The 18,618-nt window shown below is 38.6% G+C and overlaps 1 protein-coding gene across 7 annotated transcripts; it reads left to right on the top strand.

The window, feature by feature from the left end:
* The first annotated feature begins 2,500 nt into the window (after positions 1-2,500).
* STRADB (STE20-related kinase adaptor beta) lies at positions 2,501-18,415 on the top strand. 7 transcript variants are annotated; one of them, XM_015559129.1, is made up of 11 exons: positions 2,502-2,622; positions 4,137-4,217; positions 8,409-8,508; positions 11,180-11,319; positions 12,877-12,955; positions 14,020-14,143; positions 15,369-15,540; positions 15,843-15,947; positions 16,109-16,353; positions 17,044-17,086; positions 17,589-18,415. In XM_015559129.1, exons 1-11 carry the CDS (start codon positions 2,611-2,613, stop codon positions 17,730-17,732), a joined length of 1,245 nt encoding a protein of 414 aa, XP_015414615.1. In that variant the 5' UTR covers positions 2,502-2,610; the 3' UTR covers positions 17,733-18,415. The 7 variants fall into 7 exon arrangements, with proteins under 7 accessions (XP_015414616.1, XP_015414615.1, XP_015414613.1 ...); XM_015559127.1 differs by having other exon boundaries at positions 11,180-11,376; XM_015559125.1 differs by having other exon boundaries at positions 11,180-11,376; positions 12,847-12,955.
* Positions 18,416-18,618: the final 203 nt, after the last annotated feature.

Here is an 18,618-nt window from a genome sequence, read left to right as displayed (position 1 = left end):
CAGGACTAGGAGGGAACTTTTCACAAAAGCAAATGCCCAGGCGTCGTTTGTCCTCAGTATTGAAGCTCGGCGTTGTGTTTGCCTTCGTGGGTTTGTTGTGTCGGGCACCCTTTTCCCTGAAAACTTGGTCAGGATTTGTGACACATCGCCTGCCTGGCACGGAGCACACAGTAGGCGTTCAGGCGATGTCTCCTGAAAGCATGAGTCACGATACTAATTTGGAAAATTATACCGAGTTGTGCGTTGCTACAATTTTTAAGATATTATGGATATTATAGGTTTCCAAGATCACTTTGAAAATTACAGTAATTTAAAAGCTCAGCAAAGAGTTAAATAAGGGTTTGTGTTTTGTTTTTTTGTTTGCATTCCCTATAACAATGGACTGTAAATAGACACAGCTCCTGATTTTCGCAGAAAGTGTCACCCTTTCAGATGAAAATCTTCGGACTACCTACCATTCTGTTATAGGACAACTTTAAATTATTTATAAAGCTTTATCCTAGTTAGCTTTTCAGATACAGGTGCAGGGGGCCACACTAATGTACTTGTGAATACATTTAGAAAATTAGGTCTGAAATATGAAATTTTTAAAAGTATTTATGTTCATACCTAGTGAAAGAACGTGTAGAGAAAAATATGACAGCAAATCTCCTTCAACACACACACGTCCCCGCCCCTTACCAGGTGCAGCTGCTGCCTTGACCTCAAAATGTCTTGTAAAATTATCTCTTATTAGACTGGCATATCTTAAGCAAAAACCTCTGGGATTAAACCACCCCATGGGGACAACCCTTTAGTGCTAACAGTTCTCACACATGGTGCCCGTTTCTTCTTAGTTTTTCTGAGAAATAGGAAAGGTAGTGAAGTTTAAAGTTTTGTTGTTGTTCTTGTTGTTAAGAAAGAACTTAACTGATATTAAGTGGGAAAAGCAGAAAACAAAATCGGAATAACCAGAAAGTTCAGTTCATCGTGACATCCCTAGTCTTTCTGCCGTGGGAAGGTAAGCTACAACTGGTCAGAGCCTTCCCTGCCCCATCACCAGTGAGTGCCCAATGCCCGGCGCAGTGCCCATTCCATAGTAGCCATTGATTGAACAACTGAAATGAATATTTGGCTATTTCACATAACAGTGCAGTGACTTTCTATAGATGTGGTTTCTTCATTTGCTTGCATTCCTCCTTAAAATAGATTACTGGAAGTGAGAATTATCCTGGGTCAAAAGGTATGAATATTTTCATGTTTATCAAAATATTGCCAACTCACTACCCAAAAGGAGCCTTACCGTTTTGTGCCGGTATGTTTGAGGGTGCCTTTCAGAGCATCCTCTCAGGCTCTTATTGATACAGTGTTTGGCAGTTATGGGTACTTTCAGTCAGCCTAGAAGGTGGGCAGGGCAGGCATTGCATTCCTCCTTTTGTAACAGCATCTTCCAGTGCCTTAACTTGATACAGTGAATGACAGAAGACAAAATAATCATGCTTTCAGGTTCTTCTTCCTCACATTCTTTCCCTTTGGTGTGTAGTGACCATCCTGAACAAATACATAGTTCCCTTAGCAATAATATCTATGGTTTACAAGATCTCCTTTTCTTTCTCATTTTGCTCAGATATTTGCAGATGCCTTCATCAAACTTGAGGACTTCATTAAAATTAAATAATGAAGCACAATGTATATGAAAGTAAAGACATTGACAGTTATAAGGAAACACCAAAGCACTAGCAAGTTTAGAAAATTACTACCCTTTCTATTGGGAAAGATCTGGAAACTTTTGGTGGTGCTTTTATAGCTCCTTGAATCTGTAGAAGTTACTATTTTCAATCTCTGAATCTGTTGCAGAGTCTTCATAAACTATTGAGCTTAATACTCTATTACTGAAAGTGGACAGTAATTATTTGTATAATAATCTGCATGTTTTTCATGCCTATAAATAAATTCCAAGGCTAGAACTGAGAAATCAAAATAAAGTAAAAAAATATTCAACCTACAAAGATGTTATTTTACATGAAAACTGGAAAAAAATTCTCTTATTTTAAATGTGGCAACAAGAAAATATTAATTCTTAGTTTGTTACTAATCCTGATTCTTTCCAAATTCGCTGGTCAGGGAACCCAAATGACTGAAAAGGCAATTAATCTGATTAGGAAGCCTCAAAATTTACTTAGAGTGGAATCACTGAATTCTTGTAACACCATTTATATCAAAAGTGGGTCCAATATTGTTTTTCTAAATTGTTTTCACATTTGTTAGGGCTCTTTTTAAAAGTACAGAAAATATAGGGAAGGAGAGATGCAGGTATGTTGAGGCTTTGAGAAAATATCCAGAACCTCCACTCTGCCTTTCTGTTGTGATGTCAGGGCCCAGACAGTATTCAGTAAACAGAAATGCTCTTTAAAGACACTTTCCAGGACTGGCTCTGGTCCTTATGTCAAAGAGTAGCTGCCTAGACATTGTGTGGGTTTATGACAACTAGTTCTTCAAGAAGCTTACATGTAAGTCTAAATTATGTTCCTTTTGTTTTCATATTAGGATATTTCTGCATCTGAAGATAAAGCAATAATCTTCTCTGCAGTAGATGGATTTTTGTCACTTTCTGTGAAATAAAGCGATTCAATGTCTTTTCTGGTAAGTTCTTGTTAACGTGGATCTGATTTTGTGCCTTCGGAGTAGTTGGATGGTGATGCAGAGCCATAACAAAGGGCATATTCTGATGAGACAGTCTTTACTCTGATGTTATTTTGACCTGAATGACTTCTGGTCTTAAGAAATAAGTTAAATTCTCATCGAGTTTTTGTTTTTTTCAAAAAAGAGTTTCTCCTGTACTTTCTGATATGTTCATTATTCTGTTCTTGTGACCCAGACCCACTTTTCTCATACATATGCTGTGCTTGGATATGCCTCTCTCATCCAGTTAGCTATGTCTTACCCTTTAAATATTTCAAAAATATCTCTTAAAAATTTCCATCTGACTAAAGGCAAGCAAAAAGCAGTTGGGTCAATGTATATAATATGATGTACAGATACTATTAGATCCACATCTGAATATACTTTAGATCAGCCGTGGGCAAACTACGGCCCGCGGGCCGAATCCGGCCCGTTTTGAAATGAATATAACTATTGAAAAAAAAGACCGTACCCTTTTATGTAATGATGTTTACTTTGAATTTATATTAGTTCACACAAACACTCCATCCATGCTTTTGTTCCGGCCCTCCAGTCCAGTTTAAGAACCCATTGTGGCCCTCGAGTCAAAAAGCTTGCCCACCCCTGCTTTAGATATTGGTATCTGCTTTAATTAAGTAGTTTTATGACTTTCATCTTGCTTTATACAGAATATAATACAATACTTGAATATTTGAATTATTAAAGCAGTGATCTTTTAAAAAGTGATGGGTGCATTTATATGAGGATGTACAGTTTACAGAAAACTTTCATATATTGTATCTCTTCCAGTCTTCAAAGTTGTGACTGACTGGCTGGGCAGGGGGTATAGTCCTCATGTTGAGTTTGGCCCAGGATTGCGAAAAATTAGAGCCAGGGCTCAGACTCATACCTGCTCATCAACACCTTCATTTGCCAAGTGTAAGAGGCAGAACTATGAAGCGAGAAGAATGTTAGTTATATAGAAAATACAGGATGCATTACTTTTGTCTGAAGTACAGCTTTTCTACTTAAAAGGGGGAGCTTTATATATCTGGAAAATACATTAAGGTGAGATACCTACTTCATTTTCCAAAGCAAATCTGAGGATCAAAATAAAAATGATTATTGTGGGTAGAGCAGAATAATCTTTAGCTAAATATTCAGAAGAAAACTGCAGGTGATAGAAGAGTTCAGTATCAATACCAACTGTAAAAGTGAATTGACACTATGATCTCCAGAGAGAGGACAAGGATCAGAGATATGCCAAGTAGAATTATAACAGAAGGCATTTGTCTTCTGCACACACAGCTGCTTCTCTGTCCTCTCGCATACTGTACCCCCACATTATGAGTCCTGGCTTCAATTCCAGATCCCTGCATGCTACCCTTTCTCTCTGCCCCTCACTCCATCACTAGACCTTCTTGTATCACATGTCACCCCTACTTATTTCATGGGGGCTTTTTTCACTTGATTTAATTCCTTTCTTGAATTTCCAGGATTGTTTCTGCACTTCACGAACACAAGTTGAATCACTCAGACCTGAAAAACAGTCTGAAACCAGTGTCCATCAAAACTTGGTAAGAAATGATTGAGTACAATTAATACTCCTTTGCCTTCTCTAATACCACTCACTCCTGGTTCTCCGACATTCTTCTCCTTTACCGTGTCTTTGCTACTCTCCAGTGGTCTATCATTGGCCTCTTCTCTTCTGTTTAAACCCGTGGTCGGCAAACTGCGGCTCGTGAGCCACATGCGGCTCTTTGGCCCCTTGAGTGTGGCTCTTCCTAAGCCTTAGGAGTACCCTAATTAAGTTAATAACAGTGTACCTACCTATATAGTTTAAGTTTAAAAAATTTAGCTCTCAAAAGAAATTTCAATCGTTGTACTGTTGATATTTGGCTCTGTTGACTAATGAGTGTGCCGACCACTGGGCTTAAACCATCTCTCCTTGAGCATCTCACCTGTTTAAGGCTCTGTTGCTCAGGTTTCAGATTATCCTGGAGCTCCCTCAGGTTTTCCTTCAGGTGAGGAGGGGACTCTGGCATCAAGCAGAACTGATGATTTTCACATTTTTACCTATCACTCTCGCTCTTCCTTGGGCACCGGGCTGTCTGTAGAATATCTTGTATTAGGGTTTTCGAAGACATTTTTATGCAGTTTCGGAAAAACCTTAATTTTCTCTCAGACTCAGCAATACATTGTGTTTCCTGCTTTGGCTAATAAAAAACCCACCTACTAGATCATCCTGACTAGAAACTGGAAAGATCCTCACACTGCCTCTACCTCTGCTCCCACATACACCAAGTCTTATGGTTCTGTATCCGAAATACCCTTGAGTCCATGCCCTCCTTCACCTGGTCACTAACTACTGCTACTCAAGTCTCATCATCTCTCACTGGACTATTACAGGAAGACTCAATGCCTCTAGTTTCCTAGGCATGCGTATACCCTCCTCTCACCACTCAGATCAGGATTCAACACTGTTAGCAATACAGGCCTCCTTGTGTCACTTTCCAACCTTAAGATTTCATTGGTTTCCAAAAGCCTATGGGATAAAGCCTAAACTTTTTCTTTTTCATGCAGGAAATTTATTGGGAAGTTCTTTCTAGAGACCAACACTGTGAGAGAGGGAGGAGGCAGTGTTGTTGTGCCTAAGAAGTCTGAAGAGAGGCCTTAGCCATTCCAGTGAGCATCTCTGGAGCTGGCATGGCTCTACCTAATTGCCCTAGTTGCCCAAGGGCTCTGGGCATTTGTACTCCTGTATCCACCAATGTTGGATACAAACTGACCCCAGGGAAGTGGCATAACTGTGGGCAGCGTGGCTTCTTTCTGAAGAGGGCAGTTCCCTGTACAAGACTCAGTGGTCATAGTGGTTGGGGAGATTAGCACCTCCATTCTGAAAGCAAACCTGGCTGTGCTCCATAGTATCCACAAGAGAGTATCAGCTAATGAGCGAAGGACAGCAGATTTTACTAAGAGTCTTAGGGTATTAATAGAGGTTTTCCACGTGGGTGAGGGAAGGCCTAAACTTGTTAGCGTGGTATAAGGCAGTGGTCGGCAAACTCATTAGTCAACAGAGCCAAATATCAGCAATACAATGATTGAAATTTCTTTTGAGAGCCAAATTTTTAAACTTAAACTATATAGGTGGGTACATTGTTATTAACTTAATTAGGGTACTCCTAAGGCTTAGGAAGAGCCACACTCGAGGGGCCAAAGAGCTGCATGTGGCTTGCGAGCCACAGTTTGCCGACCATGGGTATAAGGGACCTTAGTGGTATGGAATAACTTTAATTTTTTTAGTTTTATTTCTTGCTACTGAGTCTTAGCATATACTCTTCTTTCTGTTTGAAATAGTCTCCTTTTTCTGCCTCTAAAATTTCTCCTCAATCATAAAGAGTTGGCCCAAATATCACATCTTGAAGTTTTTATTTATTCTCCAACATATGTTAGACATTCCTATAAAATGGCATTTATTCATTATCTCACAATGATTGTTGTATACGTCTCTTCCAACTATAGCATGATCCCCATAAAATAGGCATCCTATCTTTTTCATCTTTATCTCCCCTGGGCAATGCCTGATGTAAATAATATTTAAAGAAACATGCTCGGGAATGAATATTTCTCACTACAAAATGGAACCTGCCTTGCAAATGGCTTATTTCCTACAAAATAAGATAATCCCATTTAATCCTGTTTATACATTTATCCCGATTTTGTCTTCGTTTTTGTCATTTCACTTTTTGCTCACTAATACTCTAAAGTCTTCTAGTTACCTGTCCTTTTATACAGTAGGATGTAGTGTCTAATCCTTGCTTTTATTCAAATATTACCTTCAGGTTGAGGTATTCAGAGAGTAAAGTGTCTGTTGTTATCTCCTTGCTGTTGCCAGGAAACAGGCCTAGAACTCAGTAAACTTCAACACGTGCTACCTTTTTTTAGGTATGTGCTAAATAAAATTTACCATATTAACCATTTTTAAGTGTGTACAGTTCATTGGTATCAAACACATGCATAATGTTGTGCAACCATCACCACTATTCATCTCCATAACTCTCCATCTTGTAAAATGGAAACTCTACCCATTGAACAGCAACTCCCTGTTCCCTCTCCCTCCCCTTCCCCTGGCACCACCATCCTACTTTCTGTCTCTGTGACCCTGACAACTCTTAGTACCTAATATATATAGAGAGAGAGTTTTGTTTTTATTTATAGATTTATTTTGTTTTATCTATAATAAGCAAAGCATAATGTGCTAATTAGACTGGACGACCTTCCAGACAAAGCCAGGGCTGCGAGGGAAGCCTGGGTCCTGGGTGCCAGAGGGAAGCCAGTGCTGGCAGCCAGGGGAAGGAAGGCCCACTCTTGCACAAATTTTGTGCATCGGGCCTCTAATATATATATATAGAATAACCTGTTTTGGGCTTGAGCTAGTTATATACAACAAATGTGCCTTCTAGTTTAAAGAAGACTACTTTCCTAATGGAAAAGATGGAAGCAACGAAGCAATGTACAGGTTGGTCGTCTGACTGCAGTCCCTCATATGACCACCTATGCCTAAGCCTCAGTTCATTCTGAAGCCTCCCTGACAGGCTTCAGGTTGTTACTTAAAAAATTTTTTTAATTGTTTATATGCTCTCCTTTCTGTCTCGTACATGTGTTCTTTAGATCTCAGTTTATTTGAAGACTGCCTGTCCTAAAGAAATTAACTTGATTTATTTATATTTCTTTTTTTTTCATTGGGATTGTTTCCAGTTGTATAATGGAATTTCTTTTTATAATCTTTCATCCCTCTTTTAACAATATTTACTTTCATTCATCTTTAGCCAGGAGCTTATATTTTTCTGCTCTCTTAAAACTTTAGGGAACATGTAGAGTTAAGGATATGAAAAGTAATTAGCACAATTCCTAGCACATAGTAATATGATTTCTAACCCCCTTCTTCCTTCTCCTTACCTCGGGGGCAGTAATAAGATTCTGGCGCCTGCTGGTGCCTGGAAGGCGCCTGAGAGTCTTTGGAGTGCTGGTGTCCTCTGGAGAGCCTCCTGGCTATCGTATGACACCAAGTTGTTGGCCTCCTCTTCCTCCTGCGTGCATGTTTCACTGCCACTGCCACTGGGACGGTGCAGACCAGGCTCCAACTCGAGCACCCTGTGAGACACCCATAGGGTTCCTGTTAACTCGGGGGATCTGTACTGTGGTCTCCCATTTCTTGACATTTATTTATTTATCTCCCTTCTTATTCCTTTCATCTTGTGAAGAACATCTTCAGCAATTTTAATAGATTAGAGTGTGGAAATTGTTTCTTGATGTTAGCACCTCCACTAGCTGAGTATGTATCTGGATGTGTCATGGATAAAACTTGGGATCCCTTGAAGCAGTAGCACAAGCAGAGAATCCTTCCTCACAGGCCCCTGCATCTCTTCCTTCGACATATTTATTTATTACTACCTTGAAGAATGAACTATTCTTAACAACTCCTAAAAAGGCTTACTTGAAATTGTGCTGGAAAGTATTCTTTGCTACCTATAAATCTGTTTTTCCTGCCCTCTCACCTTTATCAGCAGATAGCTTTCTAACTAGCATCAATTATTAGCAATTGTAAATTCTTTTTAGATCTTGAACCAGTGTCCTAAGTCACCTTTCAGTGTGCCTTTCCTAATGAGCACTGTGTGTTTAAAAATACAATGTCTGCATTTTATATTGGGTTGGGGGACCAAAAGAGTCTAAACGTATTTTGTTTTCATCTTTCTAAAACCATGCAGGTTGATAAGCCAACCCTTCCCTGGTTGTCTCCATCTGCTAGACTCAGTGAAGCGGTCTGTTCCACCAACGCTTCTCACTATGAACTACAAGTGGAAATAGGTAATCATGGATTTCACATAATTGATCCTTCATTATTAGGAATTAAGCTGATGGCAAAAAAGATCTTTTTAGTTATAGTCCTTTAACCAAATTACTTTATTTTAACTTAAAACCTAAAATCCCATCTGTTGTGGTTAAGTTTGGAACAGGATGGGTCATTATCTATAGCCTTATACACATGAAACATTGGCTCTGAATATTCAGAAACATTAAGCACTGCAGGTGCTGTTAGATGCTGGGATAGAAAGTCCTGTAATACACCTGAGGAGTTCGTTCTCTGGGAAGATGAACACATGGATGGCTTTGTTTTACCCTCTGGAGGGAACTGTAGTCGAGGTGTGCAAGGTGCTGTGGGAACAGAGAAGATGGAGCATCCAACCATCCATCTGGGAGTCAACAAAGAGAAAAAGAGCTGGATCCTGAGAATGAGGAAAAGGTTGCCAGATGTTCCAGTCAGAGTGCTTGTTACAAACAACAGAAAACAGTCCTAACAAGCAAAAGAGAAAATTTTTAAACCATGTTCTAACACAGAATTACTGACTGGAGAAATAATTAGGCTTGGAAGAGCCAAGAGAAGCTCAGCCTAGAACCATAGCCAGGGCATGGCATGGAGCAGCCTCGGTCGGGGACCACCTCGTAGGGTACCTCCACCACCAGACAGTGGGTCCCACGGCAGCAAGTTCTGACTGCCGCTTCTTTGTCTCTCACTCCATCCTCCAGTTGGCCAAGTTTAGGTCACTGACACTCCCATCCAGGGTCAAGGAGAATAAGGATCTGACCTTTTCTAAAATAGCACTGGTGGAAATGCCCTTAGGAAGGAGGTTCAGATGGTGTCAATTAAAAAAAGATAAAAAATATTTACTTCAATAGATGAGTGAGGAAGGGTGATTAGAAAGGGACTGCCACATAGTTGCCTAGAAGTGGGAGCAAGGGGAGTGTAGGCAGTGGTAGGGCAGGAGATAAGTCTGGGAGGTTGGGAACACATTGTGTATTTAGAGGTTCAGACTGTGTCCACCCCCACAACTGACCTACTTTATTACTCAAAGGACTTAAGGCCGAAATTTGGAATTTATCCTCTCTGTGCTAGAAAGACATTTTGGAATCGTGAGCATGCTAGTATTAGCATCTAAAAGGCATTATACTGAACATTTGATATAGGTTTTTCGTTCTACCACTCCCATTTTGCAGGTAAGAATTCTGAGGCTCTGAGATTTGTTTAACAGTCAAACAGCTAGTGATTTGAAAGCAAATCTTCTGACTGCAGGGTCTCAGCTTTCAGCTGCTGCACTGTAGTTCCTTTCTATTGATAAAATGCTGGATTTAGAAAGACAACTGCAATTCCCTGCACAAGTCTGGAAGATGTAGATTAGTGGTGAGGAAGTATCCTCACCACCTGAGTCTTTTTAAAAATTGCAATGCCGCCAAAACTGGTTTGGCTCAGTGTAGGAGATGTGCAGGAGGCAGCTGATCGATGTTTCTCTCTCATCGATGTTTCTGACTCTCTATCCCTCTTCCTTCCTCTCTGTAAAAAAATCAATACAATATATTTAAAAAAAAATAAAAATTGCAATGCCTATATCCCATCACAGACCTACTGAATCAAACTTGCTGGCGACCGAAAGGCAGGCATAGGCTTTTGAAGTAGTCCCCTCAGTGATTTTGATATGTGCCCTGGTTGAGAATAGAGGGCACAGTGAGGAATCCCCTCCATCTGTCCCGGAAAGAGGACAGTGATGCCCGCACTGCAGAGGAAGGGATGAATTTGAGATTAATAATGTCTTTTTAAAGATAAAAGTAACAGAATTTGGTGATTGTGGAAAGAGGGGGTAAGTAATGTTTATTAAGTATCTATTAATAGGTGCCACTAGGTATTTTAAAATTTAAACACTGACATCAAATACTGGCGAGCATGTCAAGCAACTGCGGCTTTGGGTAACACAAACCGGTTCAGCCGCTTTCAGAAAGAAATTGGCACCTTCTCATAAGGTTAAACACCCATGCCCAGCACTTCCAGTCACAGGTATTTGCCCAACAGAAATGAAAACATGTCTACTTAAAGTTCTGACAGCTTGATTTATAGTCTCCAATCACTGAAAACAACCCAAATGATCTTTCAGCTTGTAAATGGATAAATAAATTGTGGTATTTTCATAGGATGAATGATTACTCAGTAATAAAAAGAAATTAACTACTTAAGCCTACAAAGTGGTCAAGCAAATGAAGCCAGGCACAAAACACTCCATTCCTTATGATGCCATTTCATAACAAAAATCACATTAGTGGTTGGAAGGGACTGGAAGTGGCTGTAGGGATTACTGAGCAGCATTCCATTGTTTGAGTCACAATTTATCAAGTCACAATTGTAGCCATTATAATAGGTATGTTATGCCATATTGTTGTGGTTTTGATTTGCATTTCTCTATCTTGAACTCTTTTTTATGTGCTTATTGGCCATTCCTATAGCTTCTTTTATGGATTCCCTATTTAATTTTCTGCCTATTTTTAATGAGTTTTGTTTGATTATTAAGAGTTGTAAGAGTTATTTATATACTCTGGATGTAAAAGTATTGTTAATACTGTCAATCAGTGGCTTGCCTTTTCATTTTCCTGAGGAGTTGAAGTTTTTAATTTTGATGAAGTTCAAATTATCATTTTTTTTGGTGGCTAACAGTTTTATGTCTGATTGTAGGAAGAGGCTTTGACAACCTGACTTCTGTCCATCTTGCACGGCATACTCCCACAGGAACCCTGGTGACGATCAAAATCACAAATCTGGAAAACTGCACTGAAGAACGCCTGAAAGCTTTACAGGTGACAACACCAGAAAGTAATGCATTTAAAGTGCTGTCTATCCGAGGAGTTACATCTGTAAGACCCCCCCATCCCCCCCAAATTAACAGGTCTTTTCTGTTAGAGAAAAGTAGATTTCTTTCTTTTGTAAACATGCAATTACAGAATTAGAAAGAATACTTGGAAGGCAGATCCATGAAAGAAAAAATATATTCAAACTTTGGTAACTACTATGCATTCCTTCACATGAATATCATATTTGAAATGCTGGTCTGGAGATTTACAAACCCCTAGTTAGTCCAATCACAAATAGTCATACAGGGAAATGGAAGAGACAGTATCCTTCCCATCCAGTTAGGCAAAATTAACTTCTAAATTGATAAATTTTAATAGAATTGCCTTTCAGTAATATTATAATCCATTTTCGTTGTCACTAATCACTTTCTGTATAAAGAAGGAAAGGATTTGATTTTGATATTGTCTTCATTTTCAAAATGTTTACATGTGCACATGTATCTTGCACAAAGATTGGAAGAAATTATACTAAAAATTTTTTAAAATATATTTTATTGATTTTTATACAAAGAGGAAGGGAGATGTTATAGAAACATCGATGAGAGAAACATCAATCAGCTGTCTCCTGCACACCCCTACTGGGGATGTGCCCGCAGCCAAGGTACATGCCCTTGACTGGAATAGAACCTGGGACCCTTCAGTCTGCAGGCCGACGCTCTATCTACCAATGCCAAAATGGTTAGGGCTATACCAAAATTTTATTAGTGGTTTTCTCTGTGATGTAATGTTAGCAGTTACTTTTATTTGTGTGTGTGTTTAATTCTCACCTGAGAATGTGTTTTTATTGATTTTTAGAGAGAGAAGAGGGAGAGAGAAACCTCGATCAGTTGCCTCCCATACCCACCCCCACTGGGATTGAACCTGCAACCTAGGTATGTGCCCTGATCAGGAATTGAACCTGCAACCTTTTGGTGTACAGGACAATGCTCTAGCCAACTTAGCCACCCAGCCAGGGCTTTTTATGTATTTTTAAAACGTTTCTATACTAAGAACACAGTATCCTATATAATAAAAGCCTAGGTGGCATAGGAGCCAGCGGTCCCAGAGTGTGAGAGGGATATCCAACTGCCTGTGTAGGCCCGATCCCTGTGGACATCCCCCAAGGGATCCCAGATTGGAGAGGATGCAGGTCGGGCTGAGGAACCCCCCCGACACACACCCCGTGCTCGAAACCCCATGCACGAATTTCTTGCATCAGGCCTCTAGTTGTTAATAAGAGTTCATACTAAGTTCATACCCCACTCCTTTTATTATGTGCTCTTGGACAAGTTTTCTAACTCATTTCTAAGTGTCCCCTTCTGTAAAATCATATCACAACGTGTAGTGGATACAAGATTTAAAGACATACAACACTGAGAACAGTGGTTAGTTCTGATAAGTTCTACTGAGAATTAGCTGACACGACTGCTGTTATCTTCATCATAAGGGAAAAAAGGTTGTTTTTACATGTCTTTTCTCTTGTGTTTATCCTAGAAAGCTGTGATTCTATGTCACTTTTTCCAGCACCCCAATATTACAACTTACTGGACTGTTTTCACTGTTGGTAGCTGGCTTTGGGTTATTTCTCCGTTTATGGCCTATGGTAAGAAAACTCTTTCTTGATAAAATAACTCATAGCTTAGCCTGAGTTATAATTATAATGATTGATGAATGGGATCTTAGATTTATGATTAACTACTTTTAATTTATAATTCTGATGGCCAATTCCAAATTTCATTTTATATTTTTATTTCTGGCTTCTGTTGAATTTTAGTCTTCAGAAAAAAGAATAGGTCTGATGATGAGTGAGCCACCACTGCTTCTCCAAGAAGCCGTGCCTTTGAACTCGCTGCCTCCCCCCTTTGGTTTCCGTCCTCCCTCAGTAGAGAGCTGCGTTATTCAGGCAGAAGTAGTATTTCTGCTTGTGTACATCATCCCCATCCCAGTTTCTCCGCCGAGTAAACTTAGTTCACGTCTTGTAAACGTCTGTGTGTGTGCCTGCTCCTTCACTGGATCGGAGCACCCTGAGGGCAGGATTATGTGTGTATTTAAAATTACCTGGGGCTCATACAGTACCTAGCACAAAACAGTGTTCAGTAAATAAATGGATTCTAGAACTTTTGATTTTTAGGATAGCTTTTGTGAATTGTCTCTGGATTTAAAAATATATATACATACACAGTATGTTTTGTTTTTTCAGTAATGCTAAAACTTGTTAATTCTTTTTTCTGGTCCTCAGTGCCATTAAAAAAGTCTTTTTAAATATTCTGGAAGGAAAATTACCTTTGCATAGGAAAATGGTTAATTCTGAAATGTAACAAGGGTGTGTGTGTGTGTGTGTGTGTGTGTGTGTGTGTGTGTGTGTGTGGTGTTTATAGTTGAAAGAACATTTAAAGCATAGATAGGCCCTGGTCAGGTAGCTCAGTTGGTTTGAGCATCATCCCTTTATGCCAAGGTTGTGGGTTCTAGCCCAATCAGGGCACATACAAGAAGCAACCAAAGAATGCATGAATAAGTGGAGCAACAATTCGATGTCTCTCTCTCTCTCCCTCCCTCCCCCCGCCCTCTTCCTCTCTCTTAAATAAATAAAAAATCATTTAAATAAAAGATAGCCAGAAGCAAAATCACTTTTAATGTTCATTTAAAGATTTCAGCGTTTTTTTTCAGGTTCAGCAAGTCAGCTCTTGAGGACTTACTTTCCTGAAGGAATGAGTGAAACTCTAATAAGAAACATTCTCTTTGGAGCAGTGAGAGGGTTGAACTATCTGCACCAAAATGGCTGTATTCACAGGTATTTACTTATTTGTATTTTGCAAAATGAAAGCGTTTTAGTGGAAGGAATCTTTTAGGGAGCTTTTAGGAAGGCGGGAGTAGTTGAGTATCAGAAAGGAGGGGTAGGGAACTGAGGGAGGCAGGGGCCGAGGGGGACTGTTGAAGCTTACATTTTGTGCTCATTCACCACAGTGTTCGGACCCCTCCCTGTGCCGAGAGTTGTGCTCAGTGCCTGTTGGAGCCTGCGCTCACGGAGCTCACCTCTCAATCTAATGTGGGGTGGGAGCTGTAGGGAATGGGGTCCTAGTTAGCTCTTTTTCCTTAAGCTAATAGCTCCTTTATCTGTTTTTCATCTTTAAGTCATAGTTATATCATGTACACATTGCAACAACCCTTCTTTGTTTTCTTAAATATTTTGTAGTATCTTGAGATTATCATACTAAATATCTATTCTCTAGTTACCAAACTGTAGATGCAGAATTGGCTGAATTTTAAAAACAGTGCTGTTTTAAGATACACTGGGACTTTGTTTTCCTTTTTAATTAAGTTACTTTTAAATAACTTGTGTGTTTTTTTTATTGTTTGTTTCAAACTCCTTAAAGCTTTTTTTCTTACTATTTGTTGTTTTTTAGCAGCATTCTGGTTAACTGAGGCTTTCTCGCACACTGTATTGTAATTAATTTTACCAGATTATTGGTCATCCTACTGTAGTTAGTCTATTAGAAACTCTCTTAGTTTTCAAATCCAGTGTTTTGGATGAAAAACAGGCTCTTTTATAATTTGACAAAGGAAATTTTTATATAAGACATGTCTTTGTAAATAGTGTTAATACTATAAAAGGCTTTTTTTGGATAATACTGCATTTAACTTTAAATTATAACCTTATGCTTTAAGTATTAGTTCATTGATTTTTTTTTTTAGACTTCTCCTTGGGTGTTTTGCAATAGCATCCTACAAGAGTGAAATTAATCGTTTGATTCCTTTCCAAGTTTGCATAAAATATTATCACTTCCAAAACATGTGTGTAGTTGTCAGTTACATATTTTCTTGTCCTAAAGCTATTTGAATAGCTGAAAGGATTCCTTAATTCTCTGAGCATTTCCCATATATTCATAGCAGTGTGCTGATACTTTATAAAGAGCATTTAATTTCCAAGAGCATACATGAATTTGTTCTGACCAGATTTTTATTCTTTCTTCATTAGCCAATTTCCCAGTATTTAGGATTGTTTCTTTTTGTTCTAGGAGTTTTAAAGCCAGCCATATCCTCATTTCTGGTGATGGCCTAGTGACCCTCTCTGGCCTGTCCCACCTGCATAGTTTGGTTAAGCACGGACAGAGGCATAGGGCTGTGTTTGATTTCCCACAGTTCAGCACATCAGTGCAGCCGTGGCTGAGTCCAGAACTACTGAGACAGGTCAGGTGTGGCCGTTGCATTGGGTTGTCTGTGCGTCTCGAGTGTCTTCTAAGCTTGACTAAAGGACAGTTGTGACCTTATATTTGGATTGGTGAATGCACTACTGCAAGACTTTTTTCCCTCTTTATTGTCAAAATTATTATGTTAGGAATTTAAAAATGTGCGCCATATATTAACTATAGCTTGATTTCTCACTTGATAAGTTTTTCCCATTATTGTTCACCATCCTTTATCAAAAAAGCACATGTATATAACTTTTAAAGTTATTTACACTAAAGGACTTCACATTCTTTGTTCTACAGGATTTACATGGATACAACGTGAAGTCAGATATCTACAGTGTTGGCATTACAGCGTGTGAATTGGCCAGTGGGCAGGTACCTTTCCAGGACATGCACAGGACTCAGGTAAATGCTGCTAAAATCCTAGAACTACTGTCCTTCCATATGATCCCTATGTTCTAGGTAATATCTGTTAAACATCCCTGCTGTAGACTCTTAGGATCTTTATTGTTGTTGTTTTAATATTTTGCCTGATAAGGGTTGAAAGAAAGTTTTCTGTCTTTTAGATGCTGTTACAGAAATTAAAAGGTCCTCCTTATAGCCCATTGGATATCAGCATTTTCCCTCAGTCAGAATCCAGAATGAAGAATTCCCGGTCAGGGGTAGACTCTGGGATTGGAGAAAGTGTACTTGTCTCCAGTGGAACTCGCACAGTAAATAGTGACAGATTGCAGACACCATCCTCAAAAACTTTCTCTCCTGCCTTCTGTAGCTTGGTACAGCTCTGTTTGCAGCAAGATCCAGAGAAAAGGTAATATTGTTCACCTCTAAGTAACATAAAACGTATGTTTTACACTTTATAGAAGCTTTGTGATCGTCCCTTCCTGCCAAATTCAAATCCTTAACCAGTGTTTTGGTCAAAAAATCATAGTCTAATCTAGACAGCATCAATGCTAAAAACAAGTTGAAGCAGTGAGCAAGAGGGAGAATACAGGATTCAAAATCAGAAAACTTGGCTCCAGTTTTAGCTATTTCACTTCCTAACCAAGTCACCTTGTGAAAATCAGTTAATCTTCTGGACATTAATTACTGCATTTATGTGAAGACATTTTAGAAATTTCCAAGCAGTACAAAAATGTTAGTTGCTGCTATTATAATAATATAAATTATTATCATATATAACTACATCTTATCATTAATGTTTTGGAAATAAGGTGTGGGTTTTATCTTTTTTTAGCCCCTTAATGCCTAGCATAAGCTCCTTATAATTAGTAAGTGCCCAGTAAATGTTGAGTTATGGACTAATTAAAGGATATCTCTAGACTTCTTCTCATTGGTCAGGGCAGCTAAGAATTAGGCTTCTGACACATTATTTTTCCTTTTAATTTTTTAGTATTGGGTTTTATAGCTTTGAACCTAATTTCTACTATATTTTTACATCTAAAAATCAACATTCTAATATGAGGTTCTATTTTTTTTATAACTTTTAAAAATGTTTCAGGCCATCAGCAAGCAGTTTATTGTCCCATGTTTTCTTCAAACAGGTAAGCTGATCTTTTTTCTGTTGTCTAGATGTTTTTAAATACTATTAAAAAGTCACTTCATGTATTGGCTTAATGGGACAGTTTGGTTGTTAAGGTTTTTAATAACAGCTTTCTTACAAAATAAAGTTAAAATCAAGAAAACTTTTGGGTAATTCAGTTAGACTTTCTAAAATACATCCATTCTGCAAAACGAGTAAAAACAAATGGAGCATCATCATATGTGACTATATCTTCAGTTGGGTATTTTGATTAATTTAGAGACATTTTATTTTTCTGTATTGTCTAAAAATAATTTAAGGGCAAAACAATTCTGTTAAAAATCATTCTATTTGGCTGTCACTTCTTCCTATTTTCAGATGACCAGAATCAAAGGTATTTTTAGTGACTTGGTTAAAAACAATCTTAAATACTTTCAATGATTTCTTTAAAAGTTATTTTTTGCTAACAGAACTAATGTATTAAGTTTATGTACCAACAGCCTTATTTTGAGTTTCTTTGACAGATGAAAGAAGAGAGCCAGGACACAATCCTTTCGCTGTTGCCTCCAGCTTATCAAAAGCCATCAGTAGCACTGCCTCCAGCACCACCTTGGACTGAGCCAGACTGTGACTTTCCTGATGAAAAGGATGCAAACTGGGAATTCTAGGGCTGCCAAATCCTTTACATCCTACATACTTGACACTTTCTCCCTGCTGCTTTTCTTCTGTATTTCTAGGTACAAATACTAGAATTATACTTGAAAATACAGTTGGTGCACTGGAGAATCTACCACTTAAAACCACTCTATTCAAAGGAGCATGAGTTCGTAGCCCCTTTGGTTAGCTCAGTGCTACTACACCTCCAGGGAAACTTCAGAAGGATTCACCTAGCTATACTTAGTGTCATCTATTCTCAAGTTTTGTTTCTTCCAAAGCTGTGACTAATTCTTCTTGATCTCACTATCATTTTTGAGCCATTTAATTCTTTCAGCATTTCCTGCCCTCAGGGAATGTGCCCTCAAAGGACAGTGCTTCCAAATACATTTTTTACTTCCAGATTTTCAAGCCTTTTTGATAGCTATTGTTAGACCAACAGGCTAGTTGATTCTGGCATCAAACCCTTGTTTGGTAACAGGGAAACAGGTATACTTTCCCATTTTCTTGTGTTAATACTTATGGCAATATCAAACTGAGCCTCACTCACATTAAATGATTCACTTGAAATATATAGAGAAGTTGTGATTTCCTTTTTTTTTTTTAAGGGGCTAAAGTAACACTTTTCTACTTATGTAAATTATAAATCCTAAATTCATGCATCCCGTGGGAGCTCAATAAAGATTTATTGAATTGAGTTTATGCTTTTATTTATCTTTTTGCCTGGTTTGACAAGGCTAAAACACAGATTCTAATTTGTTTTGCCAAGGAAAGCCGTTTGCAAACAAATAGGCTTACTTACATAACCTGTGAATTGGGGACAACCTGGTCTTTGATCAGTGGAGAGAGAAGACATTCTGTTCCTTTATATGATTATCCTTGCTCCTGTAGGTGATACAA

Source organism: Myotis davidii, unplaced genomic scaffold (genome assembly GCF_000327345.1).
Source record: "Myotis davidii unplaced genomic scaffold, ASM32734v1 scaffold914, whole genome shotgun sequence".
NCBI classification, from domain to species: domain Eukaryota; kingdom Metazoa; phylum Chordata; class Mammalia; order Chiroptera; family Vespertilionidae; genus Myotis; species Myotis davidii.
This window is presented reverse-complemented; position numbering and strand designations above follow the sequence as displayed.

Bases quoted from the DNA above. Each gene is read 5' to 3' on its own strand.
- STRADB (XM_015559125.1), top strand. The intron at 8,509-11,179 runs GTAATCATGGAT...GGTGGCTAACAG, and splicing joins TGAACTACAAGTGGAAATAG to TTTTATGTCTGATTGTAGGA. The intron at 15,541-15,842 runs GTCAGGTGTGGC...TTTGTTCTACAG, and splicing joins GTCCAGAACTACTGAGACAG to GATTTACATGGATACAACGT.